Source organism: Henckelia pumila, unplaced genomic scaffold (genome assembly GCF_033568475.1).
Source record: "Henckelia pumila isolate YLH828 unplaced genomic scaffold, ASM3356847v2 CTG_461:::fragment_3, whole genome shotgun sequence".
NCBI lineage: Eukaryota > Viridiplantae > Streptophyta > Magnoliopsida > Lamiales > Gesneriaceae > Henckelia > Henckelia pumila.
This window is the reverse complement of record NW_027331831.1, coordinates 1666221-1691390: the sequence shown is the minus strand read 5'-3', so window position 1 is coordinate 1691390 and position 25170 is coordinate 1666221. Positions and strand designations below refer to the sequence as shown.

Sequence of the window (25170 nt, the reverse complement as noted above, 5' to 3'; positions counted from 1 at the left end):
AAGGCCATAGTCGATGATTGATTTTATTTTTATATGGGAGAGATGAATTTGTAATGGATTCAATATATATAATTAAAATGAAATATTTGGTCCCTTATTCCCCTATTGGTATGGTCAGGATTGAGGAATGTCTCGGGATTGTAAATTCAATTATTCTGCTTTATTGCTTATAGATATAAATTCTAAAGGTCAATTTCTTTATGTTTGGTATTAAATGTCAAAATATATTTTAAAAGTATAATTTAAGTGTGTAATGTATTTAGGGAGTTTAAAATAACAAACTAATGAGTAAGGTAGTGCAAACTCATTTCCCCTGACACGGGGGATTGTCCCCAAACTTGAGTTTGGGCATTTTATCACAATTTACCCGAAATTCATCCAGTGTGATCTAATTATGATTTTTACAAAAATAAAAATAAAAAACTCTGGAAAAACAAAGATGCGGAGAAATTGTTGTAAATGGAATCTGGGCTTTCATTCCACCCAAGCAAAACCCATTTCACTACTAAATTAATTTTCTCACCCTCCAAAAAAAACAAGATTCCAAAGAAAGTAGAGACGCCAAATAAGAAACCGCTGCAGAACAATGGAGGTTTTTGTAACGCGAGATTGGTCCGATGCGACTGAGTCCATCGTTTCTTCCACCGCTCCGATTATCTTGGTTTTGGGTCCTCAAAATTACGGCAAAACCGTTTTCTCGCTCCATCTTATCAATGCTTTACTCCGGAGGTACGTTTTTCACTTGTTTATTGTTGCTATTTTTTTTTACGTCTCCCAATTTCATGTGTAAAGCATAGTAGAATGGCTTTAAACCGTGCATAAACAACACAGTAGAATGCTATTTTTTTATTTTTAAAATTTTCTAAAAAATGTGGATGCTCTCTTGTTTGCAGTCACAAATGCTTCTTATAATCTCTCCCAAAACAATACTTTGATATCAAAGTGTGTTATCTTGATACTGATGTTGATCGGGCAGTATTTACGCCTCCTTATCTCTCATTGCCTATTGTGATTGACGGAATTATTCAAGGTACAATATCTGGATGTGTGTTATTTTTTGTTTTGTTCGTTGTGTGGTTAGTATGCTGATCGGTTATATATTCTCTTCTTTTTGTCATTTAGATCTGACATCTCAATCCTTTAAAACTCCTGAATGGTATGATTTCTCTGATTCACTTTGATTATTTTTTGTTGGTGTTGTTTAGTGAACAAATATGGTACATGTTTCTGTTGGAACGTTTCTTTCATTTGATTTTCCTTTGGTTCTATAGAAGTCTTGAGAAAAAATCCTCTGGTTGTTCCTGCCTTCTTTCTTATGCAATTAAATTTAGGAGTCCAAACAAAGTATATCAAGTGTTAGAGTGAGTATTTCAATTTTTTACTCTCAATACCCCACTGCTCTTACCATGAAGCTCGGAAGTAGCCTTAAAAACTGCGAACCTAGCTACGTGCATTAGAGTCTTATTTGGTCCTATTCAAATTTGTCCCCGAGTTCGTATAATTCACTGTCTCGTCAATTTTGTATGTTTGTGTGTAACTCGACAGAGGTTTCAAATGTTATCTCTGGCTGGGGATTGGATTCTACAAGTATAGAAAATCTTCTTAGTTGTTTACTTATGTTCTCCCAGTCAAATTGTTACATTTACTCCTCTCCCCTAGCTAGACTAAGCTAGTATTTTCCTTCACAACAAAATAACCGAATGATTCTTAATTACCCACGTTTTATACCCTTTCCCATATCTAGATCCTTCCAAGGGATTGTGGGCTTACATCACATAAATTGCATTGGTCTAGGGCTCTAGGCCCGCTATAGTAAAATCCATAATAATATTTATGTTCGTAACAAGTGTTTCGAAAAACAAGTGTTTTGCATGTTTGAGCACTATATGAAGGACGCTCGTTTCTTGCTCGTGATAAATACAGTATCCTGCGACTAGGGTTCATAACCAATCATTGTATTTTTTGTTATTGCTATACTTTGGGTAAATTCAATGTCTTGTGGTGCTTTGTGCCGAGGGTTCAAGACATGATATCTGTTTTGTTTTATGTGCAGATCGTCATATTGAATTGCTGATGCGCATGATACAATATATCTGTAGTAACCCAGAACCCATTTTAAGATAATAATATGATAAACATGATTAACGGTGAGTATTTAACCAACTCGAGGGCTTCACTGGACTTCAGAAGCAAAAGTTGGACTTTTGTGCATGGGCCAGCTCGAAGGCTCCGAACCCATCACTTCGGAGGCAACAAAGTATAGTATTTTACTTCGTAAGGAAGGCAGGATCGGAGGCTTCGAACCCTGATCATCAGACGGTCCGATCGAACTCCCTCAGCCAACAATGCACGATGACTAAGCCACGAGTTTTGACATGTGTCCAAGAGTCAGCAGATCGGATGGTCCGATCTCGAGTTCGGATGCTCCGATCTTCACGTGTCATGCATTCAGAGTTCGAACGCTCTGATCCCGAAACGGAGGCTCCGAACATGGCCGAACCTTGACCATCGAATTTCGAGTTTCCTTCTTCAGTTATATATAGTGTGAGTTATACACTTGAGGGCCTTATCCGTTAATAGATATGTTCTGGAATAACAAATGTGTTGTTATAGTCCTCCAGAACGAGCGAATCGAAAGGGCTTACTACAGACGAAAGTATGGTCCGGGAATCTTATTAAGTTTTAGGAGTATCTATTAGTTTAGTTAAGGCTTATAGAACTTGTGTAGTGATACGGTGAACTTTTGATTATAGGCTTGGAACCTAGGTCCTACTAAACTCGAACTAGCTTAGAGGTACGTACACATTGAATGAGATTGCCAGCGAGTACATGTTTATATGTTGCATTTCTATGACATTATTATGTGGCATGATGTATGGTTTACTGCTTTCCATATTCATATGTCATGTGCGCATACATGTTGAGCCTATTCTTTTGATATACCTATATTTAGTCTAGAGTCGGATGTACCGTTATAGCGGGGGGTTCTAGGAGATATTCTAGAACCGGATGTACCGTTATAGTTGAGAGTTCTAGGCGAGTGTGGTTGTACCCAGAGGTTTGATAATATGTTATTTTACCCGATTCGTCTCATTGCCTTGATGTTCGCTTGTCTTTTCCATGGGTAACATGTATCCCTCCCTTGAATATTACTATGTACACCTTTCAGTATGACTGCCAACATGAACTGAATCAATCAATCTCCATATCTCCAAAAGTTTCTAGTTACCTCTTGCCTCTCCAAGCCACAACAGCCTTTCTAGGCCACAACATGCTTATCATCTCCAAAATTCACGCATACAAGAATACATTGAACAATGCTTTCCGTGCGATAGGAAACTCACTGACAAAGAATTTGGTCTAAAACTCATTGGACACCCTCCTTATGAGCTTCTATCTTCTCGTTGCAAGATCAGACCTTTTTATTGGGAGGTATGGTTGTGTGTGTCAACCGAATTATGCAAAACGATTTATTTATTTTTCTGTTAGAAAACGATTTTGAATGTTTTTCTTCCCTTTAGACTTTCTTATTTACGATCGCTAACATGCTTACCAAGGAGGATATTTGTCTTCTTGCCAGCTTCCCATTCCCATTATTGAAATTGACTAGGCTGTGACTTAAATCGTTGGTCTGGTGATCAGTTCTGATGTTTCGGAACTATTGTCTCCATGTGTGGGACAAGGAGCAGTGAGCGACGATGAGATACGTTCTGGTGTTTCGGAATGATTATCTCGATGTGTGGGACTAGTACTTCTGAGAGGCGTCGACCCACAGAATGGTATGTTATACATCATTACTCCAGTTCCCCAGGAGACTGGGCCGTGACTTGTATCATGTGGAACTGGAGTAATGATGTATAACATACCATTTTGCGGGTCGACGCCTCTCAGAAGTCCTAGTCCCACACATCGAGAGAATCGTTTTGAAACAACAGAACGTATCTCATCGTCGCTCACAACTCCTTGTTCCACACGTGGAGAAGTCCTAGTCCCATACATCGAGATAATCGTTCTGAAACACCAGAACGTATCTCATCGTCGCTCACAACTCCTTGTTCCACACATGGAGACAGTAGTTTCGAAACATCAGAACTGATCTCCTAGATATTAATTACATACACGCAAAGCGTGTACATCGGTTGCTAGTAATAATAATGGATCCATTTAGTGTTTGGTTTGGCCAACCAATTTTGGACCATTTAATGGAATAATTGATGTTTTTTGGGGTCAAAAGTAACGATTTTTGTACATTTCCTACTTTTGACATTTTGCTTTTTTTTTTTTTTTTTTTACTCCAAGCTTGAAATAACATGTAGTAGTTTTTCGTGGATAGATTGCAGTTACAAAGGCCTCGTTTAATATCAAAAGTCAAATAAAAAAATTACTTTTTTAAAATTTTTTTATTTTTTTTTAATTTGTAATGTGTTTGGATTGGCTGTTTAGTGCTTAAAAAGCACTTATTTAACTTAAAAATTTTTTTTAAAAAACCCAAAATTAGAGCTTAAAAAAGTGCTTATTTTTTTAAAAAAAATGTGGAAAGCAAACGAGCTCAAAATGTCCGCGATTTCTAATTCCAAATTACTTCAAATCCCATTTTTCTTTTCGTTCTAAACATAAATTAAACATTTAAATTTTAAAAAAAAATAATTTTACAGTTGAAAATAATATTATTTTAAATTTTAAAAAATCGTATATCACTCATTCTTTAATATAATGCGTTAATTAATAAAATATATGTAAATATTCATATATTGTTCAATATATAGGAACATAAAATTGTTTTTTAGAAAAAAAAAAAACAAGAAGAAAAAAGGGGAACGTAGAGCTATCAAATAGTATTTTCAATAATTAAAAACAAAATTAAAGTTTAATTGGGGTCCAAAAGAAAGTTTCAAAATATTCTGAAATCTGCGCTGATTTGACCCAAAAAATTGATAAATTTGATTTAGGATATAATATTGAAATAAGACTCTCAGTTTGATTTGAGTGATATGATAGATAATATATAGATAAGTAATGTAATGTAAATAAAAATAAATAAAAATGATAGTTAATTTAATATTTGATTAATTGATAGATAATAGTTTATTTGATTTGATTAATTAAATTTTTTATAAAAATGATAAATTATTATTTTGTTTTTTTAATAATAAATAAAATATGAATAATATTATTTATAAAAATTAATATAATAATTTTAATAATTAATAACGCATTGAATAAGATAAGTTTGAACATACGATTGAATAACAAGTTATACGGAGACCCTGACAGTAACTTTGAGAAACAGTATTATGTTCGGTGTTCGAAGCCCATTCAGATTGGCGGCTACTTCTCTCTGTCTTTTATGCTGTGTGTGTGTATATCAGTATATGAAGTGAAGTAGAAAACCTTAAACCCCTAAACCTGTTTCCTGAAAATATCGTATAACAATGTCGGTTCATATACCACAGCAATGGTCGGAGGCGACCGAGTGTATAGCCAACAATTCCGATTCCTCGGATCCTCCGATTGCCTTTATCTGTGGTCCTAATAGCTGCGGCAAAACAACTTTCTCGCTCCATCTCGTTAATTTTTTACTCCAAAGGTACTGTTTCTGGTTTTTGTTAAATTTTGAGTTCTGAAGTTGGTTTTTTTTTTTTTTTTTTTTTTTTTGGGTATAGAATACGAGGACTTTATCGAATTTTTTTTTGTTGTCTTTTGCAGCCACAACAAAGTGGCTTATCTTGATACCGATGCTGGCCAGACAGTATTTACTCCTCCCGGTTTCCTATCGCTTACTGTGATAGACAGAAGTATTCCAGGTACAATCTCATTATGGTTTCTGCAATTATATTGTTTATTTTTATTTGGTGGTTGTGTGGTCCGAATGATGATCGGTTCAATATTCTCTTCTTTTTTGTCATTTAGATCTGAAATCTCCATCATTGAAAACTCCTGAAAGGTATGAGTTGTCTAATGATCTTTGATTATTTTGTGTTGGTGTTGAAATGTCCGACTTTTTTTTTTTTTTTTTTTTTTTCCGGTGGACTCATTGTATCATCATATATACACGTTTCTGTTGGAATCTATTTTGATTGATTGTTTGGCTCGAAATTAAGATGGAGCCCTTGCATTGCTCAATATATTTTGTTGCTTCAAACTCCAAATCTCCACTCCATTGTATTTATTTGTTTGTATGAAAGTATTGAGGCTCAAATAAAGAGCCGATGTTGAGCTTTGCTCCTGGCTTGTTTACTATGAAAGTTTTGGAGCATTTGCCAAAATTGTATATTAAGTATTGTAGCACGTATTTCAATTATTAATTCTCAATATGCAATGTTATACACTTTTACCATTGCTTTTTCTGTCCTTCCTGTGTAGTTGTGTACACACACACACATATATGCAGAGTATTATTAATTATTATTTAAGTTAAAGGTACAAGATATTCAAACACTATGTTTTTTTGCCTTTTATGTACTATTGATTGTCGTTGATATAGAAATCCGTTATTTGTGGCATGTTCCACATTTTAAGTTTAGGCGAATATCATATATTACAAATACAAACTGGTTAAGCTGGATATATAGGCTATTATTTAGTCCCATTCAAATATGACCTAAAGTCCAAAGAGCTATATTACTAGTCAACTTTTTTGTTTTTGTGTTTGTGTTTCCATGTCTTCAACCCACACAGCTCGATTAATTGTGCTCAGTATTTGCTCTGTTGTGCACATTTATTAATTTCAAATTGGCTCAATAATGTTATTCTACTCATATTAGTTCATTTGCCAAGTTCCTACCTACATATGTAAATTCATTTTTTCAATTCTCTCCCAAAATTATATACTACAATTAATTGGTTATGACTTGAGTTCTATGAGTTGCAAAGTTTTGGCTGTTTATATATGTTTTTCCAGTTAAATCTATGTTATTAAACTGTGGTCCACTCTTACTTTTGAATATCTGATTTCAGATGCTTTTTCTATGGTGACATATCTCCTAAAAACGACCCAGAAATGTATTTGTCTTGTATATTCAACCTGTTTGATCACTACCTGAAAGAACATCGTATGAAAAACGACACAAACTGTCGTGATGCTGGTTTGCCACTTGTGATAAATACCCATGGTTGGGTCAAAGGTTTGTACATTATCGTTTTTTCTTTCATATCTGTATGACTATCTCAAGTATCTTTAATGTTCTACAATATAGGTGTTGGTTATGAAGTACTAGAGGACATGATAAAGTATATGTCTCCTACACATGTTGTTAAGATTCAGATTTCAAGTAAAGCAAAGAACTTACCAGCTGGTGCATTTTGGATGAGTGAGGGGATAATGGATACTAGTCATCTCATTGAGATGAAAGCTGTTGCGGAGGATCTTCTCTATAGATCGTATGAAATAATATTCTCATCTTTATGTTAACTCTTGGTTTATGAATCTAAATTGTGTCGCATTCTGACAATCCGATTCTATTTGGAAAGTCCTTAACCAATGATTGATTGACATAAATTATTTTACTTTGTAGTGAAAACGAACTTATAAATGAACTCAATATATAAATAAAATGAAATCATTGAACCTTATTTCCCTCTGGTATGGTCTGGACTTGGTAGTACGGATTATAAATTTAATTATTCTGCTTTAAGGCTCAACAATCATTAGGTCTATTTCTTCATGCTTAGGAGTGTTAATCAGGAGTGAGGAATGAGAAATCCCTTCTAGGGATTGGAGTTTCAATTTTTTGTTAGTTGGCTTGAGTTTCTAGATTTTTGGTAGTTCCTTGTCGAGTTGACCTCTGGTCCACCTGCCCTTTGTAATTATCTTTATTTTTACTAGTAATATAATTTAGTTTCCTATAAAAAAAAAAAAACCTTTGGGGCATACCATATTAAGAGACAATTCGAGAAAGGAGTTGGAGTGACTCCTAATTCTACCATAACTATTTGCCATTTTATTTGACCTTTCCCCATGTCAATATTCTGGATCTGTCTCTTGGAGTTTTTTTTAAAAAATCTGTGGACTACCTGTATTCCTCCCTTAAACATTACCATGTACACCATTCAATATGACTGTCAACGTTAATTTAATCAGTGAATCTTCGTATCTTCAAAAGTTGTTGGTTCTCCCTTTTGTATCTAACAATGTCTCTCCAGGGTACATGTACAAAAAGACCATCGAGTTTCACGGCTTATGGAATATTTTAGGCAATGTTTTCTTAGTGATAAGAATCTCTCGAGAACGGAACTTTGTCGTGCAATAATTGCTCACCCTCCTTATGAAGTGCCCATTTCAATTTTTGAAGTCAAACATCTTTATTGTGAGGTATGACTCTGTGTGTGGCAGTAATATAGATGGTTCCTTTTAGAACGGCACCTAAAAATGAATTATACGAGAAAGTTTATTTATTGTTCAGCGATGAAATATATTTGAATGTTTTGCTTTTGTTTATATCTATGTATGATTGTGTATTGTTTACATGCTTACCAAGGAGTATATTTGTCTTCATGCCAGGTTGCCGCCACTGAAATTTACCGCAGCTTGAATGCTACTATTGTTGGCCTGGCAATTAGCTCCAAGGTTTCTTTTCGTTTATCTCGCTGTGTTGGACTTGGACTTGTTAGATCTGTTGACCCTGAGAAAGGAATGCTGTATATTGTCACCCCTGTTCCACAACGGTATCTGGTGGATGTCGATCTCTTACTTCAGGGGTTAATCCAGATTCCGCAGTGTTTATTAGAGGTGATTGTTTACTCAATTTCTCCTTTTTTTACTGTCCTAATATAAATTTGGAAGACATTGCACTAGAAAATATGAGATCACAGGTGTTTGACATTGCTTGAAAATTTGTTCTCAAGTTGATTTGTTTTCCTAGCTACTTTTATATTGGAGTAATCGAGTTGTTTCTTTTCTCAGGCTTCTGGCCATGTTTCTCCATACATGTCTCCCGATGTTATCAGCTAGAAGGTCTGTTATATCAAAGGTTTCAATACAATTATATGCTTATAAAATATGATGAATTCTTATTCTGTTGCCAACATTTTTTGCAATTTTTAGGAGTTTCACTTAAAAAATCCTGTATCTATGTGATCCATTATGGTTCATGGTTGGAGTTGAATGATTGAGATGGATGTCTTCTTGATGCAAATGAGTTCATTGATGTTGACAGCTAGCAACTCGAGTAATGAATCTTTTCACGTCTTTTCATTTTTTTCCTTTTATCGAACTCTATATCTCCATAAAAGCATAATATAAGTTAGTTCATTTACTAAGTATCATTAACTATGAGAACCATTTTACTAACTTGCATGTGGAAAAATCTTGGAAGTTGGAACAAAATATACATTTTAATCTAACGTTTTACCTTGACTACTCTGCAGGTATTGATGCTCAGGAAGTTTTCTTCTCCAGAAGACATGTAACTCTGGCATGCTTCACAAAACACATGTATACTTTATTACCTCAAAATTAATTATTAACAGACTATGTATTCTATATAACTTAAAACATTCACATACAATATGTCGTATTTTGATGAAAGATGAAAACAATTAGAATAAAAAAATTAATGATAATAATTAATATATTGATTAACATAATTAGAGTTAGCGTCTAAAAGTTTCTCATAATTTTTAATTAAATCTTTATTTTTTTAACCAAATTGTATTGAATGAATGCAATATATTTGTAAACAAATACGAATAAATATTATATTCATATCATATTCTAACAATCTCATTTCATATAAGCTCTTCAATAAACATTAATAAATAAATAAGTTAATTTTGCTCTTTGCTTAAATTGTTTAAGTCCAATATTGTCATTAAATTTAGTTAGATACATATTTTGTTTTTTAAATTATTTTATCGATTAAAATTGTAGAAATAAATTCATATATACTATAAGTCTATAATAAATAAAAAAAAATTATATATGCATTCAAAAAAATATACAACATAATTTTGTATATCATGAATGAAAAAGCATATATATATTTTATATATATATATATATATATATATATATATATATATATATATAATTGGTAACTTATGGAGATTGAAACACCAACACAACATAATGTATATCTTGTTTATTGTCTCGATTTACACGATTATAACAATCAAATTTTTGTACTTGATTAAGACATTTCTGACAACGTATATGATTTTTTTAAAATTGTAATTTTAATTACATATTTTTTAAAAAAAGTATTTTATAAATATAATAAATTATATTTAAGTTTTATAATAAAATGACAATATTATAACATAAGGAAATGGAAAAACATTATTTTATCATATATTTATAAATATTTTTAATATATATACATATATATGTTTGTATTAATTAATATTTAATTATGTTTTTATACCATGAGCATGATATATTTTTAAAATAATTTTCAAAAAAAATGTGTATCTATTTGGATTTAACAATAATGTTGGACTTAAAAATAATTTAAGTACTGAGTAAACTTGTAACTTGATCATGTACCAATTATATCATTTTCATAGTTGATAAATCAATTTGACATTTTATCAATAGTTCGTGTATCAAAATGAATTTTAATCATTTTTATATACATAAGTGATCTTTAAGATGTGTTTAAATGATTAATTTAGGTTCTCACTTCTAATGCAAAGATAAAAGAAGGATATTAGTAGCATTGCCAAACATGGATGGAAAACCACCACTTGATTACTGACCACGCCAAGATTTATGGAAAAGGAGACAATAAGAACGATGTTTCATTTAATTATACCAATCAAGAAACAGGACTGAAAAGGTAAGGACAAACAAAAAAAGCAGAAGAAAAGTTCGGCTACCGCTGTTTCGTTGAATGGCTTGTGATAACTCTTTGTTTCCAAGGTCCACATTTTTTGTTGCTTCAATTGCCTGTAAAATTTGAAATAATAAAGCATCAATTTCGACGGCATCGTCATCGAAAACACAATAGTAGCACGAATCAGATATTAGATCCATCTCATGTGAAGGGAAATGGTTTCTCTTAGGATGAAAATGAACTTTATTTACTGACCTGCTCATATAGATATTCTATTTGCTGTGCCTGTTGCAATACGTGAGTGGACATGAGATGGTTCAGCGCACTTATTTCCACCATCTTTGTCTCAGTTACTTGAACAGCATCTAACATGCTGGCCAACTCTACCTGCAGCAACAGGTACGGAAGCAGAAAGAAGCTTTAAAGTGAATCATCATACAACTCGATCATGCCGTTTTACAAGGAAAGTTTAACTAGTCAAACACGTCGTCTATTACCTGGAGGGTGCGTGTCTCATCATCCAATAGTTGTTTCTGCATCCTAACTGGCTCAGTTTGCACTTCATCAGGCTGCCTTACTTCTAAATTACTTCCATCTCTAGGTTCCATAGAATTAGAGTTTTCAGTAGCAACAGCTGGGACAGCTGCCTTCGGTTTTCTTCTTGGTGTCACCCGGTTGATGGCTTCTTGGAAGCGCAATGCTCGGAGCTTATCAAACTGCGAAGTCACTGAATGAAGTTTTTCACTTAAAATTAAAACCTGCATTAGGAAACAGGAGGCACTTAACGAAAAGGATATTATAGAGAACTGCAAAGAAATTATGTATGATGCATTTAACATAAAAGACCCTACAATCAAGCATTGCCCTCAACTTGCAAGCAAAGTAGCACACGAACTGGCTAGACAAAGTTTATAGTCTAGAAGCAACTTAGTTTTTTGAATGCGGTTCCTCTGTTCCCTAGTTCTCCCCTCAATGTTTAATGATATCTTTCATTTTCCAAAATCCAAAAACAAAAAAAACAAACAATTTGTTCAGAATATTGAAATCAAAATGGAAGGAAAAGGTATTCGGTACCACAGCACCTTGCACCATGGCACTCTATCTGACTTAGTATATAACCAAATTCCAGAGTAGCTAATTTAATGCCAGGTTTAGAAAGAAATGTAAGAATAACAATATGATAAGTAACTCAAGGCTGCAATCACAAACTCCTCGGGCAAAACGGAAATAAAGAAAAGTTTGTTTCCTGTAAGATTATTAATATAAAGATCCTGAGTCACATAAAAAAGGCTGCCAGACAGTAATGAACTAGCATGTTTCTTGATTTCAACTAATTAATATTAACTGATCAACCAAGAACACCAACGTTGGGGTGGTCTTTACCCAAAACATGAACCCTATGTTTGAATCAAACTACATGGGAGGCAAAAAAAAAACTAAAGGAAAAACTCGTACCACTCCGTGTCTGTGTCATTGTGTGTGATAGGTTTCAGTCAAACTACATGGGGGGTAAAAAAAACTCAAGGAAAAACTCGTACCACTCCGTGTTTGTGTGCTATAGTATCAGTATTTGAATTATCACTTCTGATGCTGAGCCATCCCTTTGCATTTGCTTCCTCCTCGTTTATGCTATTTTTGAGAACATCTATTCTCTCTTTACACGTTTTAACGAAAATAGTCACCTGAAAGCATAGAGTCGGTAAAAAACATGAAGACAAATAATACCACCAAGAAAGATTCTATCAGTCAGCATTTGGAACCACACACTAGCTAAAGAGAATATAAAAAACGTCTGGATATCACCATAGCTCAAACAATGTCATTAAATCAGCTAAAAAACTGATACATGTTAGAAATATATCACAAGCTATTGATCTCCTCTCATTTTGATGCAGGAAAATGTGCTACACATCCTCAGTTATCCTCAATTACAACTGAAAACCACTCAAAATTTAGAATCTTTGGTTCAAAGAGCTGGGGAGATGAGTTGATGGATGCTTGGAGAAAAGCGAAAAGGCATGGCACGCATAATGCATCTAAACTTTGAAGAATACAAAAGAATGCAAAATCGAGTTCTCTATGTGAAAATGCATGTGGCATTGTGAACACAAATGGAACCAGTTCATAGACCAATTCTTGAGACAAAACATGAAAAGTTATGTAAAGAAGATAAACAACATGAAATGACATTAGACAATTGAGCTATACAGAAACACATGTTTTGGTTTGAGGGAGGAGACTGTTAGTTGAAAATTGAGGATCATATTTAGCAGGGTACTCTAAAGATGAAGTTGAAGTCATGGGAGTTCTTGACTGATGTTACACAATCAAATAAAATGAAACAGTAAGTGGCATGATTAATATATATGATTCACTAAGATGGAACTGAATGTGGCACAAAAATGATTTCACAGATTCAAAAGCATAAATTTGCTTTTCATTATTGATTGTCAATACTTTAATACACTCTCATTTTTTTTCAGCTGAATTATGCCCAAAAAGTTGGATTTTAGGGCATTGTAGTTAAAGAAATGCGACAGGAAAACTCATAAAACTTTTAAGTGATACACATATGAAACACCTCAGGAAGAGATAATAGGCATCCAGAACAATATCGAGCATGAGAAACAAAAGGGTCCCAACAAAAAACAATGTGGCAAATATGTGAATAGCAGCATTCACAAAGAAAAGTATGTGTTTGTGACTTGCGTGCATGACAACTGAGGACGCATAATATATCCTTAGACATTGAAAAAATGCTTTCGCACGAAATGTATTACCTCATGTTCAATGCTATCTCTCTCTTGTTCTGTGGTACGGTGTGGATCCACATAATCCTTCTTATGCTTCATCAAAAACTCCTCCAAAGTTCTGATACTTTCAAGCTAGTGGATAAAGGGTCAAAATAGCATCAAATAACAGTCAGACATAAGTCGAGAGAGATATGTTAACGATGCAAAGATCGAAGATTGCCCTCAAAATTAAATGCATACCGTAGTTAGTGCAGCTTTAGTGAATGGTCCTCTCTCTGAATTTTTGCGCATTATAAAACTCGCCATCATTGCCGCCGTTTTGGACTGCCAAATTAAGGTTTTAGAGCAACTATCAATGTCGATCAAGGGAGAACGATTGTTCCAAAAAAAAAACATATAAAATGAAAAAACATGGACAAAAAAAGAAGGAACCTCGGTATATCCAGAATTGACCGCCGCTCGGTGGACAGCATCTTTGAAATCTTCGGTCCTATCTCTAACCCTAACTACTTTAGCCATGGTTTCAAATCCGAATTGCGAGAAAGAAGTGATCGAAATTCTGCAAAAATACAACGGAAAAATATTGCGGAGAGATTTCTTAATCTACCCAAACAACTAAGAAGCAGAAAAAGAATCATTCCAAACAGTAACATCGGATGAAACAAGAAATAAATCAGGAGACAGGTTGGGGATCACTCGCTGCTAATTATCCCATATCCTCTTTAATATGGTACACATAATAATATAATTTAATGCAAATCATACCTTTTTATCTCGATCCAGAAAATTAGTAGTTGGAATTCTGTCGGGGCAGGCGAAAATAGACGTCGAAAGTCGCCGGAGGTTGCTGCATTTCACAGTTCTATCTGCCCTCATTTACCATTCAAAGCATATTTGACAGATTATTATTTATACCACTCTCATATGCCTCTTTTGATATTTATAAAAAAAATTATTATTATTATTATTATTATTATTATTATTATTTTGAATTCCGGAGGTTTTAAAACTTTAAAATAATTTTTACTTAATATTCAAAATATAGATAAAGTCATAAGATATCTTGGATTATTAAAAAATAAATCATGATAAGTTAGTTTAAGTGTCTTGGATTTAATAATATAATAATAATAATAAATTTGATTATAATTGTCTTGGGACAAGAGTATAAAGATTTATAGTGTAGTGTGATCTCTTAAGTTCTTTTAATCAAATTTTAAAAAAAAATTATATGCATGTACTGTTGGATCAAATCTATCATGTATAAAGAGAAATAGTCTAGTCAAGTCACGATTTAAAAAAAAAAAAAAAAAAAAGCTTGAAAACATAAGATACAAATCAGATCCATTCTTGGTAATGGTGTTGACTTGCAACCAAAATACTTTGATGTACAGCCATCAGATATCGGATTCAATACTCAATTATAACAATCATCTCCCCAATTAAAAATAATAATAAACTTGAGATAGATTTCTTGCTCCCTCAGCACTAATTGAACTTCCAGGAGTGTACTTTAATTTGTGGTTGTGGCAGGTTGGCGTTTAAAACCAGAAGTTGTAAAATTATGTAGGAAAAAACCACTGAAATCCAAACAAGACCCTAAAAAAAGTGACTAAAACCAATGCATATTTAACGGTACAACCTTCAATCAATTGAAAAAAGAAAAAAAAAATTATAAATCTGCAAAAACATGGTAAGTACTAGAATCCACAGCAATAAGCCTCACTGCAGAAATTGCTGCTGCAACAGACATACACCCGAAAAACAAGACATTTAGCCAATGCCAAGTTTTCTGCAATGATGTAAGCTTATTCTTCTTGGCCACAAGATACATGTGGTTTGCAAGAATAAATGTGAGAGGGAATGTGCTAATAGCTCCCGTAAGACTCATGAAATCGCCCAAGAATGGTAGCAAGGCTGCAACGAAGGAGGTCATCCCCAGGTAACCGCCCCTGACTAAGATCCTGAAAGACAAGTTGCGTAAAGCAAGCGCACTTCCTTTGATCCCATATTTTGTGTCCAAGTATTCATACATTGGACTTGCAAAAATCTGAGAGCAAAAAAATGGTGATTCCAAAGTCAGTATACATAAATCCTAAAGATTTTCGATCAATTGCAGTAGAAGTTCTTGATTTTGGTCTAATATTGGTCTAGGAGTTTCTCAGTTTTTTGCACACTGTTGAGCACATCAATCAAAATAGTTAAATACACATGGGACATATACATCCAAAAGTATATGCTACACAAAGCATATTCTCCAGGTGTAGTCTATTAGATCTCCTTCTTCAAGTTAGAACATAAATTTATAATATAAATTTAGAATGTAAAATAAGTCTATTGTTTCTTATAAAGCCTCAAAACTGTAACCTTGAAAGTGGTATATTTTGCATTGAAATGGTGTAAATGTAAGGATTATATAAAGGCAATTCAAGGGTGCTTTGCTAACCGGCCTTCACTTCAGGGGGTTTCGATGTAATTTACCTTGAAATGTTTTCAAGAAATGAAAAATGAGAAAATTGAGCTAAAAGCAGAAAAGGGATGACGATAAATACATGCAAAGCAATGATTGTCTGCAAGAAAGCCGAAATATTAGCAAAAGCCTTGATCCAAATTGGACCATTAACATTGTTGAGCAAGTAGGCTGATGTGTTGGAACCATATGCCCAGTATCCCATAAAGGTCACTGCATACATTGGCAGAACTCCAAGTGTGAACTGAAAATACAAAGCCTTCATCATGTTCTCGACAACTGGTTTTCTGACTGTAGCCTGTTGAAAAGATGAATAAACATGAGTTGATAAAAAACAGAATCTATAATCTGTAAACAGATTTTATGGCGAATTGAGAGAAATTTAGACACCACAAAGTTACAGGTAAAGTCTCCTAAAAGACCTAATGTTAATTATACATGCTATTCACACGGAAAGTTCCTCATTAATTCTGTTCTTACCTGTATTTCTGGAAGCATTCCAGTATTGAAGGCAAAAACAAGATTTGCACAAGCACCAATGGTCGTAAAAATCCTGTCTGTGACTGATCCCGGAATTTCATAATCCCTGGGAGGAGCTTCAGTGCCTAGCAAATGAATGGTTTTCTCGTCACAAAATTAAAATGAATTTACTCGGGGAAACTGGATTTGGCACATCTTAGCTTAAGAAATGTAAACAAGAAAATGAGGATAGTATACCATCTTTAAGTGCCAGTACAAATCCTATGATGATGTATACCAGACTAAAGAAAGTCGAAAATGCCAACCATATACGCAGTGCGGACAAGTGGGGTATGGCCATGGCAAAGACAGCACAGGCGAGCCCCGCTATTGTAATGGCATATGGAAGTTTAATGGGATTATCACCATTAAAAAGAACATAAAAAGCCTGTGAACCATAAGAATTAAGAAAATCAACTAAAGCCTCGAGATCTTTATCAGAAAATCCCAGTATCTCAACAATTCATCGCACAGATTGGATCATCCTTCAAGATTTTGATGTTAGAATGTCACTAGTATAAATGCAGAGAGAAAAGTTAAAGACGGAGGAACTGAAAGACTATCCTCCAAACTCAAACATGGGACAACAAAAGTAATTAAGTACCTTAAAAGCCTGACCAGCTAAAATGATATACCCAACATTGATCATGAAGAGATTCACATACTGCAGTGCCCATGTCAGAGAATATGCCTTTTTACCTATAAAAGCAAACTTTAGAATGTTCTACCCTGCGACGTAAGGGACTGGAATCATTTCATACAAGATATCATTCGACTTCCTTTTATCATCATTACTCATTATTCTCGTTATTTGTGCTTACCGTATATAAATCCTGCAAGGTCTCTGTATCTGATATGCCTCTTTCCTCCGTACTCATGAAGCTTGGCAACAAGAGCGTTTGCATACAAAGATATTGCTGTGGCAAGGATAAGTCCTACCACACCCCCTATCCAACCCAACGGAACCATGACAGTGCCAGAGTACCCCAGCACATAAGCACTGTTGATCCCAGTAGTGAGAACAAATCCCACTTGAAACCATGAATCTACAATAACATAACAAAAACAATAAGCCAAGATTGTTTGAAATATAGTAAAATAAAACACATCATGACGTTACAAGCCATCGGCAACCAAAATCAATAGATAAGTTCAGTTCAAAGGTAAACCATCACATTGATGTTGAGGAATGAACAGTTCCATTAAAAGTACACTGAAACTTGAGCACTTGTTTTTAAATATATTTTGAGTCTTATTTGAGATCAAATTGTTTCGTTCGCTGGTATGGGATTTATTCTAAGGTTGCTACATTTATCAATAGTTTATAAATATAATTCAAACAATACGTACAGAATTCGAATTTGAATTCTACTTCTAACCAAACTCGAGCCCTATATTTTTCAAGCTTCGGGATTTGTTTTAGAGCCAACTAAAATGAAATTTGATAATATATCGGAGTCAAGTATCATTCATATTTTCATATTTGAGCTCGAATTTGAATCCAAAAATATGAGTATTATTATTTAGGCCATATGATAATGTTCATCCAGGATATCCCAAAAATGGATATTTGAACTGACAAGCAAGCAACTTTCGAATTCCAATTTTCCAGTATTGGGTAAACAAATTTGCCATATTAAACACAAGGCCAAACAAACTAAAGCTTTCTGATTAAATTTTCCCGATTGAAAAAGTTGGAAAACATAACATCCTCAGAATAGATACATGCTCACTACACATGCAGGGCAACAATCACAAATAAACAAACCCAACAAACTCAAAACAAACCCAGCAAGTCACTATAGAAAACCCCTTCGGAAATCAAGGTTTCCTCTAAAAAATACTGGATCTAATCGTTAACCCGCCACTATAGAAAGCTTCTTGATTCGGCACCATTAAAAAAATCAACATCAAATCAAAAAAGAAAAGGGTTTGAATAAAAAAAAGAACCGTGGCTGATTTGATGGGCGGTGTCTGGAATTTCGACGGCCAAATGATCATCAGAATAGACCTTTCCCGCAGAGGCGGAGCTCCCAACGACGTCGTCTCCGCCTTGGCCACCCATTTCCAGCACCACCTCACCGCCTTCTTCTCCTTCTCCCGATAGTAGTCCAATTGCTTCCTCCTCTTGGAGTATTACAAAAGCCAGCCCTTCTTCTTCCTCTCGTTTCTCGGCCACTATTTATTAGCGAATCCAATAATAATAAATTTAAAAAAAAAACCCGAAAATAGAACTCTCATTTTTGCATAGATTGAGCGTACCTGCGTACTTTGAGAGAAAATGAGAGGGGAGAATTCATTAATTAACCGTTTGATATTGTGCAGATTCCCACGAATCTCGTTTCGCGTAATTAATTCATGTTTGCGGTTGTCCAGTTCTTCGTTATTTTTATTATTTATTTATACGAAAAGAAAGACATTGATTGGTTGCTGATTCGTTATTTGTCCCATCCAAACCAAAACAGTTGATTCATGACCGTTGATTAGATTCGAGGTGGAACATGATTGGTCGGGATTCGTTTAGATATTTCCACGTGCGCACAGGTTGGTCATTGTTAGCCCCAGGGGTGACACGCGTGTGAACGGGTATTATGTGATCATTTATAATTATTTTGTACCTCAACCAATCAAGTGATCATATATATATATATATATGGGCTTCCCTATTTAATATGACACCGTTTAATTTGAGTGATAGGATAAGTAATTCATAGATAAGTAATATAATATAAATTAAAAATAAATAGGAAAAAATAATTAATACATTATTTGATTTGATGAATAGATTATAATTTATTTGATTTAATTGATGTAAAAATTATTAATTAATAAATAGATAAATAATATAAAAAAAATAATGCGAAATTAATTGGGATAATTTATACATAGATTAATAATACCTCAAACCAAATAATGCCTATGTGTATTCGTGATCTGGGTTGATTTTATTTATATTCATAAGATATGTATTATTTTTCATAATATTTAATTTGAGTAAGATATTTGTCTCATATAATTAACTTATGATATCATTTCATAATTATTTTAATATATATATAAATTAAAGTTTTCCAAACCGTCATACCATTTTCCCTTATAAAGTATAAATTGAAAAACAATAAAAAGGAAAAAATAGTCTTGTTTGCTGAATATTTTACGATATTGTATTATTTACTTAGAAAAAACCTAAAATACACTGTTTCAACATTTTTCTCTATTCTATTCTATTGCTACAACTACTGGTGATCACGTTGTGATGTATGCAAATTTCTTCGCAAAAAATCAAATTGTATTGCTATATGTGGTTCGGTTTGAAAGATTTTTGAAGATTGTAGTTTTTAAATTATAGGACGTTTGTTGTTTTATCAAAAATTATAGATGATGGTAGTTGTGCAACAGATCAATCTTTTAAACCGCATAGCAGCCCAAACACCATGATTCGATCAATCTACTTAGCAGGGATAATCATTGCAATTTGCACCTAACAGAAGTAAAATTTAATGTACGATTTCGGGTGCTCTTGGTCGGTTTTAGGCTGTTATGCGGTTTCATTGAAAAAAAAAAAATAGGAAGTGGAAATCAAGAATAATGAATCCAATTTTTTTACACAAAATTAAATCGTATGACATAAATAACAAATATTATGTATATATATTTCAACCAAATTGTGAGGATGATCGTTGAGATAAAATTTGATGGTTGTATAATGTATTAAACTAAAATATCATGATTGATTGACTTGAGAATAATCTGATTTCAATAAGAACACTATTATAGGTGATATGACAATTTATTATAGATCGGGTTCATGAGATTATGCACCTCTCGACTCTTGCTATAATATAGTTACAATTTGAACAAGGTTTTACTAGAAAGCTTTAAGCCAAATATATAATCACTTATATCTTATTATATCATTATTAACAAAAATAAATTTATTAAATGTTGTGCGATGCTGTGGGGGGAATGTGGTTTTTACATCAAATTACCACCACAACATTGATTATGGATCGGTTATTGCAGTTTTTTTAAAAAGTTTGATCAACCCTAATCACAACTTAGTAAAATAAAACTATCAATATAACCTATAATTTTTACATTCTTTAACAAAAGCTTATTGATTATTTCTAATTTTTTTTCATAATTATATTTTATTTATCCTATACAAAATGTAGCAAGGAAAACATAAGATTTAGGAAAAACTATGGTTCCGTTTGTACATCTATTTTAAAAACGTTTTTAATATTTTATAAGTGAAAAAAACTTAAAATATGTGTTTGGATAAATGTTTTTGAAAAATGTTTTTAAAAAAGTGTTATCAAAATATAGCTTTTAAAGAACAATTGAGAAGTGTTTTTAGATGATTTTAAAATTGAACTATGGAAGACAAAAAATGAATAACATTACTTTTGAAATATTAAAATGATTTTATAGACTAATTATTCAAACACATTATTTTCAAAACAATTTTTAAAATATTTTATGAAAAGTTTTTTAAAAACACTTGTATAAAAACATTTTATAAATACATATCCAAACGAAACTTATATCTTTTGTATTGCAGTTTGCATTTCTTTAGCGGTTAGACTTGTTAGCAATGAATTTGCATTTTAATCATATAACTTTGTTTGTTTGTTTTATTTTATTGCCATTTTGGTTCGGTGAATTTTAATTTTTATTCACATAACTTGTTTTTGCTTTGTTTTTGTTTTTTTTTTTTTGTTTCTTAACCGGATTAATCGTGTATTCAAATAAAAAAAAATGTCATAGGGAAAAAACATACCAGTCGAATACAACTTATACAAGTTGAAGGGCCAAAAATGAAAAAAAAAATAAATAAATAAAATTTATCATCAGGTTCCGGGTTATATTTGTCCCAACATGTCTAGAAATGTTATCGGCTAGATATGTATTCTTTAATATATTTATAGATATACAAGTCTGCATTCCAATTAGGGGTGCAAACGAACTGAACTTATTCGTGAACTTTACAAGCCCGCTCGAAAAATATTTGATTCGTATTCGAGCTTATCGAACTCAAGCCGAAATATACTGTTCGATAGTTCGCGAATCGCGAACCTTAATATTTAATTAATATAATATAATTATATAATAAATATATATACATTTCGAACTTTTTTCGAACATTTCGAGCTTTTCGAACTATAATATCCGAATAGTTCACGAATAGGTTCGAATATTTCGAGCCGAACTCGAACTTCATTTCGAGCCGAGCTCGAGCCAAAATATTTGAAATTATCGAACTTCGAATCGAGCTCGAACTCGAATATACTCTTATCGAGCCGAATTCGAGCCTTAAAATTTTATCATTATTCGGCTCGAATTTCCCAAAATCTACTTCTATCCAACATGGCATAAAATAGCTAAAGGTGCCATAAAATGTAAAATGGTAAAATATCAATCCAAGAAAACATCAGCAGTTTGCACTTCACGGAGTCATAGCTATTTGCTGCTCTTTTTAGCACGCTTTCCTTGGCCTTTCTTTGGCGGTCCCTTTCCACGACGCTTCAACATTTCAAGTTTGTTTAAACGCCTGCAAAAGTCAATAAAATTTGGAATACAAAAACATTTCCTATAAAAAAATCACAGCCAAGAAAAGGAGATAGATGCAAGTGCTGCATGTCTTGAGAAAAGAATAATCAGAAACTTGTTCGATTTCTCACAGTAAAAACTCTCCAAATGTTCTTTAATATTGTTCATCTTCACTTAGTCATTTATTGGTTATTCGACACCGCTAGCCTAAAGGAGGTAAGGCCAGCAAGTGCTGACAAATGATCATGCTTGTGGTTGAGATTTGAAACAACTTTCCTAACAGGTTTCTCACTATGAACATCCATGTCATTCTTCTTGAATAGAGCAAGATGATACCATGACCCTCTTGAGTAAAAGGGTCCATTAGGCAATCTATCCCAAAAGTTTTATGCATTTATTTCGTGCGAAGAGAGTGTCAACAAAATCTGCTCTTTTGTAGCGATCGGATAAAACAGTACTAAGAGACGTCTTCTGATGTCAAACTGCCACGTTCTTTCATTTTGCCGAAACTGCGACATCCTTTTCATTTTGCCCAAACACATTATTAATTCCCATTTCAGAAAGAGACTCTCTCACACTGCTGCAAGGTTTTTGTATAGAACCAGTTGCTTTCTTCATCTTTTTCGTGGTCACAATGAAAGGATTTGGAAATATTCCATCAACTACCACAACAAGGTCCATTCGCAGATAAAATCATATGCCAACACACGAAATCAACCTCCCTAAACATTAGAAATGAGGAAAAATAACAAGAAAAATGATTCAACACAAAAGTGCATCAATTTTCTAAAAAAATATATAAAAGGGAATCATTTAAAGCACTGTGTCCTTACTCTTGTTCTTGACGAGCTATGATAAGGGGATCATCCTTCTTGATATCGTAAGGGTACCAGGCAGCAACTTTATCGCCAATCAGCTTCTTGCTCAGTATCTTATGAGGAGACCTTTGCCCCGTTGGATTGAGAATGTGACCAAAAATCCTAGCCCTCGCCTCCGTAACTCCTTTCAAAGCTGCATCGGCCAGCACATTCTTCAAGCTCCCCAAACTTCCGCCGAAACTCATCCCTTAGATATTAATTCCCCACTTCATTCACAACAAATTTCGAAACCCAGATGGCATTCATAGTGATTAATAAAATAAACGTAGCAAATCACCATATATTACGAACAAAACAGCTTAAACCTGGCGACTGGCATATTATCAAACAGTTGTGGTGCAACATTTGAAACCTCACCCCAACTAATAACAACAAACAACAGAAATATCTTTCATTGTATACAAATCTGCACTACTCAATCAGGATCGACAAACTATCAAGAGAATACATACATAAATAAACAAATTAATCAATAACAATCAATAAAAAGCCGCATTATACCAGCTGGGTATGGAAATGAAAGTGACAGGCGGCCGCTTTAGAATTTAGAAGTGACTTCTTTTGACGTTGGTTCTGCAGATTTGTGTAGTGTATCCTTTAGATTTTCATTATAACCATGGAAATGAGTTTCGATTGAGTTACTTTTGGATGATGGACTTTCGGTTTTAGTTGAAGCGTTGTTGATTTTTTATTTTATTTTTTTTAAATTGTTGTTGACTAAGTTTTGTGAATTAGTGCATTTGGATATTCTAACTATTTTTTATAGTCTTTATTTTTTAGATTTCAATTTTTTTAAGCACATACTTTTAAATTTATACTAATGTTTTTTCACACGGTACGTGCAGTGCATATACACAATTTTTTTTTTTGAATGCATAAATTTTGAGTAGTTCTCTTGTGAGTAAGGTTTTACGGATCTTTGTCTATGAGACGGGTCAACTCGACTCACATTTACAGTAAAAAGTAATAATTTTTTATGGGTGACTCAAATAAATGATCTCTCTCACGAAATTGACCATTAGACCGTCTTACAAGAGTTTTTGCATTTTTTATGTCAATTAACTTTCATGTTGTTTTGATGTATTAAATATTCTAAAGTACGGTAATGATAGACTATCTAATTTAAATTTTAAAAATATATGCGATTGAATTTAAAAATATAAATAGAGAGAGTACCAAGAGTTTTTTTTTAAAAAAAATGACATTTTAGGGAAAGTATTTAGATTTAACAAATTGATATTTTAGGAAAATAAAAAAATAAGTTTCAAATCATTGATAAGAATAAGGAGAAAATTGTTTTTTTTGATCATGTATGTTTGTCATTTTGCGATTTTGGTCATCTATATTTTCATATTTAAGTTCTAATCATTTATTATTTTGGCAATTTTAGTCTTTTTTTCGATGTGGCGCTGCTGTGGCACTAATGCGGTGCTAATGTGGAGCTGACGTGTATAGTGCCACATAAGTATTTTCGAAGAAAAAAGACCGAAATTATCAAAAATCGGAACATGCAATATTAAAACTAAAATATAAAAATATAGAGGACAGAAATAGCAAAATAACAAACATACATGACCAAAATTACAGTTTTCCTTAAGAATAAATTTCAAATAAGTATAATTTTTTTTTACGTGAGAAAAAAAATAGAAAATAGCCATTATTGTAAATTCATTATGGACTTCACCAAATTAATTGAAAATTTGTTAATATATAATGTAAATTTTTAATTGAATAGTGATATATAACACTATACCTCACTCCTAATAAAAAATAACAAAATTATTATGTTTGAATAAACATTTTAACTATATGTATAATCATATAATATCTATGAACAATTATTTTTATAAAAATTATTTTAGATTTAAGTTCTCATGATTTAGAGCTCAGTTTGGATACAGAAGCTGTAAGCTTAAAAAAGTGCTTAAATAATTTCAATTTTTTAAGTGGTTTTATTTTTTTTTATTTAAAAAAACAGAAGTGATTTTAGCGTTTGGATAAATATTGAAAAAGTATTTTTATTTAAAATTTTAAATATAGTTATAAGAAAAAAACCAAAAAAAAAACTAAAAGTTATAGATTTTAAAAAAGTATTTTTAAATATTTTTTAAAATGACTTTTGTTACCAGACACAACAATTTTAATAAAAGTTTTTTTTTAAAGAAATGATTTTATATTCCCAGCTTCTCTGAGCAAACGAGCTCATGGCGATTGCTCACTCTTAA

The 25170-nt window shown here is 32.8% G+C and overlaps 4 protein-coding genes across 8 annotated transcripts; 1 reads left to right on the top strand and 3 right to left on the bottom strand.

Annotated features, from left to right (window-relative positions):
* The first annotated feature begins 5265 nt into the window (after nt 1-5265).
* Nucleotides 5266-9499, top strand: LOC140871349 (polynucleotide 5'-hydroxyl-kinase NOL9-like). 2 transcript variants are annotated; one of them, XM_073273818.1, is made up of 10 exons: nt 5266-5587; nt 5707-5804; nt 5911-5944; nt 6958-7124; nt 7173-7380; nt 8143-8311; nt 8501-8728; nt 8903-8953; nt 9044-9167; nt 9367-9499. In XM_073273818.1, the coding sequence occupies exons 1-8, from the start codon at nt 5433-5435 to the stop codon at nt 8948-8950; spliced, it is 1107 nt and encodes a 368-aa protein (XP_073129919.1). In that variant the 5' UTR covers nt 5266-5432; the 3' UTR covers nt 8951-8953; nt 9044-9167; nt 9367-9499. The 2 variants fall into 2 exon arrangements, with proteins under 2 accessions (XP_073129919.1, XP_073129920.1); XM_073273819.1 differs by having other exon boundaries at nt 5268-5587; nt 7197-7380.
* Nucleotides 9176-14421, bottom strand: LOC140871351 (syntaxin-81). Of its 2 annotated transcripts, XM_073273820.1 has the most exons (10): nt 14291-14421; nt 13958-14084; nt 13766-13849; nt 13553-13657; nt 12311-12454; nt 11270-11530; nt 11028-11159; nt 10816-10885; nt 9351-9418; nt 9176-9214 (listed from the first exon to the last, which is right to left on the bottom strand). In XM_073273820.1, the coding sequence occupies exons 2-10, from the start codon at nt 14042-14044 to the stop codon at nt 9191-9193; spliced, it is 975 nt and encodes a 324-aa protein (XP_073129921.1). In that variant the 5' UTR covers nt 14045-14084; nt 14291-14421; the 3' UTR covers nt 9176-9190. The 2 variants fall into 2 exon arrangements, with proteins under 2 accessions (XP_073129921.1, XP_073129922.1); XM_073273821.1 differs by lacking the exons at nt 9176-9214; nt 9351-9418 and having other exon boundaries at nt 10670-10885.
* Nucleotides 14422-15106: 685 nt separating this feature from the next.
* LOC140871604 (proline transporter 1-like) lies at nt 15107-18904 on the bottom strand. Of its 2 annotated transcripts, none has more exons than XM_073274186.1 (8): nt 18777-18904; nt 18465-18692; nt 17336-17560; nt 17119-17213; nt 16713-16902; nt 16476-16600; nt 16078-16293; nt 15107-15575 (listed from the first exon to the last, which is right to left on the bottom strand). In XM_073274186.1, the coding sequence occupies exons 2-8, from the start codon at nt 18577-18579 to the stop codon at nt 15198-15200; spliced, it is 1344 nt and encodes a 447-aa protein (XP_073130287.1). In that variant the 5' UTR covers nt 18580-18692; nt 18777-18904; the 3' UTR covers nt 15107-15197. The 2 variants fall into 2 exon arrangements, with proteins under 2 accessions (XP_073130287.1, XP_073130286.1); XM_073274185.1 differs by having other exon boundaries at nt 18785-18898.
* A 2969-nt stretch (nt 18905-21873) lies between these two features.
* On the bottom strand, nt 21874-23652 carry LOC140872256 (small ribosomal subunit protein mS33-like). Of its 2 annotated transcripts, none has more exons than XM_073275071.1 (3): nt 23447-23652; nt 22901-23151; nt 21874-22068 (listed from the first exon to the last, which is right to left on the bottom strand). In XM_073275071.1, the coding sequence occupies exons 2-3, from the start codon at nt 23128-23130 to the stop codon at nt 21978-21980; spliced, it is 321 nt and encodes a 106-aa protein (XP_073131172.1). In that variant the 5' UTR covers nt 23131-23151; nt 23447-23652; the 3' UTR covers nt 21874-21977. The 2 variants fall into 2 exon arrangements, with proteins under 2 accessions (XP_073131172.1, XP_073131170.1); XM_073275069.1 differs by having other exon boundaries at nt 22901-23132.
* Nucleotides 23653-25170: the final 1518 nt, after the last annotated feature.

What these genes read in the sequence shown, in the direction of transcription:
- LOC140871351 (XM_073273820.1), bottom strand. Translation starts at nt 14,044, where the DNA reads ATGGCTAAAGTAGTTAGGGTTAGAGATAGGACCGAAGATTTCAAAGAT. An exon ending in CTAAAGCTGCACTAACTACG is followed by an intron (nt 13,658 to 13,765) that starts GTATGCATTTAA and finishes TTTATCCACTAG; the next exon opens with CTTGAAAGTATCAGAACTTT. An exon ending in GAGATAGCATTGAACATGAG is followed by an intron (nt 12,455 to 13,552) that starts GTAATACATTTC and finishes CTATGCTTTCAG; the next exon opens with GTGACTATTTTCGTTAAAAC.
- LOC140872256 (XM_073275071.1), bottom strand. Translation starts at nt 23,130, where the DNA reads ATGAGTTTCGGCGGAAGTTTGGGGAGCTTGAAGAATGTGCTGGCCGAT. An exon ending in ATAGCTCGTCAAGAACAAGA is followed by an intron (nt 22,069 to 22,900) that starts GTAAGGACACAG and finishes TGACTTTTGCAG; the next exon opens with GCGTTTAAACAAACTTGAAA.
- LOC140871349 (XM_073273818.1), top strand. Translation starts at nt 5,433, where the DNA reads ATGTCGGTTCATATACCACAGCAATGGTCGGAGGCGACCGAGTGTATA. An exon ending in GATAGACAGAAGTATTCCAG is followed by an intron (nt 5,805 to 5,910) that starts GTACAATCTCAT and finishes TTTGTCATTTAG; the next exon opens with ATCTGAAATCTCCATCATTG. An exon ending in TTCCGCAGTGTTTATTAGAG is followed by an intron (nt 8,729 to 8,902) that starts GTGATTGTTTAC and finishes TTCTTTTCTCAG; the next exon opens with GCTTCTGGCCATGTTTCTCC.
- LOC140871604 (XM_073274185.1), bottom strand. An exon ending in CCTTGCAGGATTTATATACG is followed by an intron (nt 17,214 to 17,335) that starts GTAAGCACAAAT and finishes TTGCTTTTATAG; the next exon opens with GTAAAAAGGCATATTCTCTG. An exon ending in GAATGCTTCCAGAAATACAG is followed by an intron (nt 16,294 to 16,475) that starts GTAAGAACAGAA and finishes TCTTTTCAACAG; the next exon opens with GCTACAGTCAGAAAACCAGT.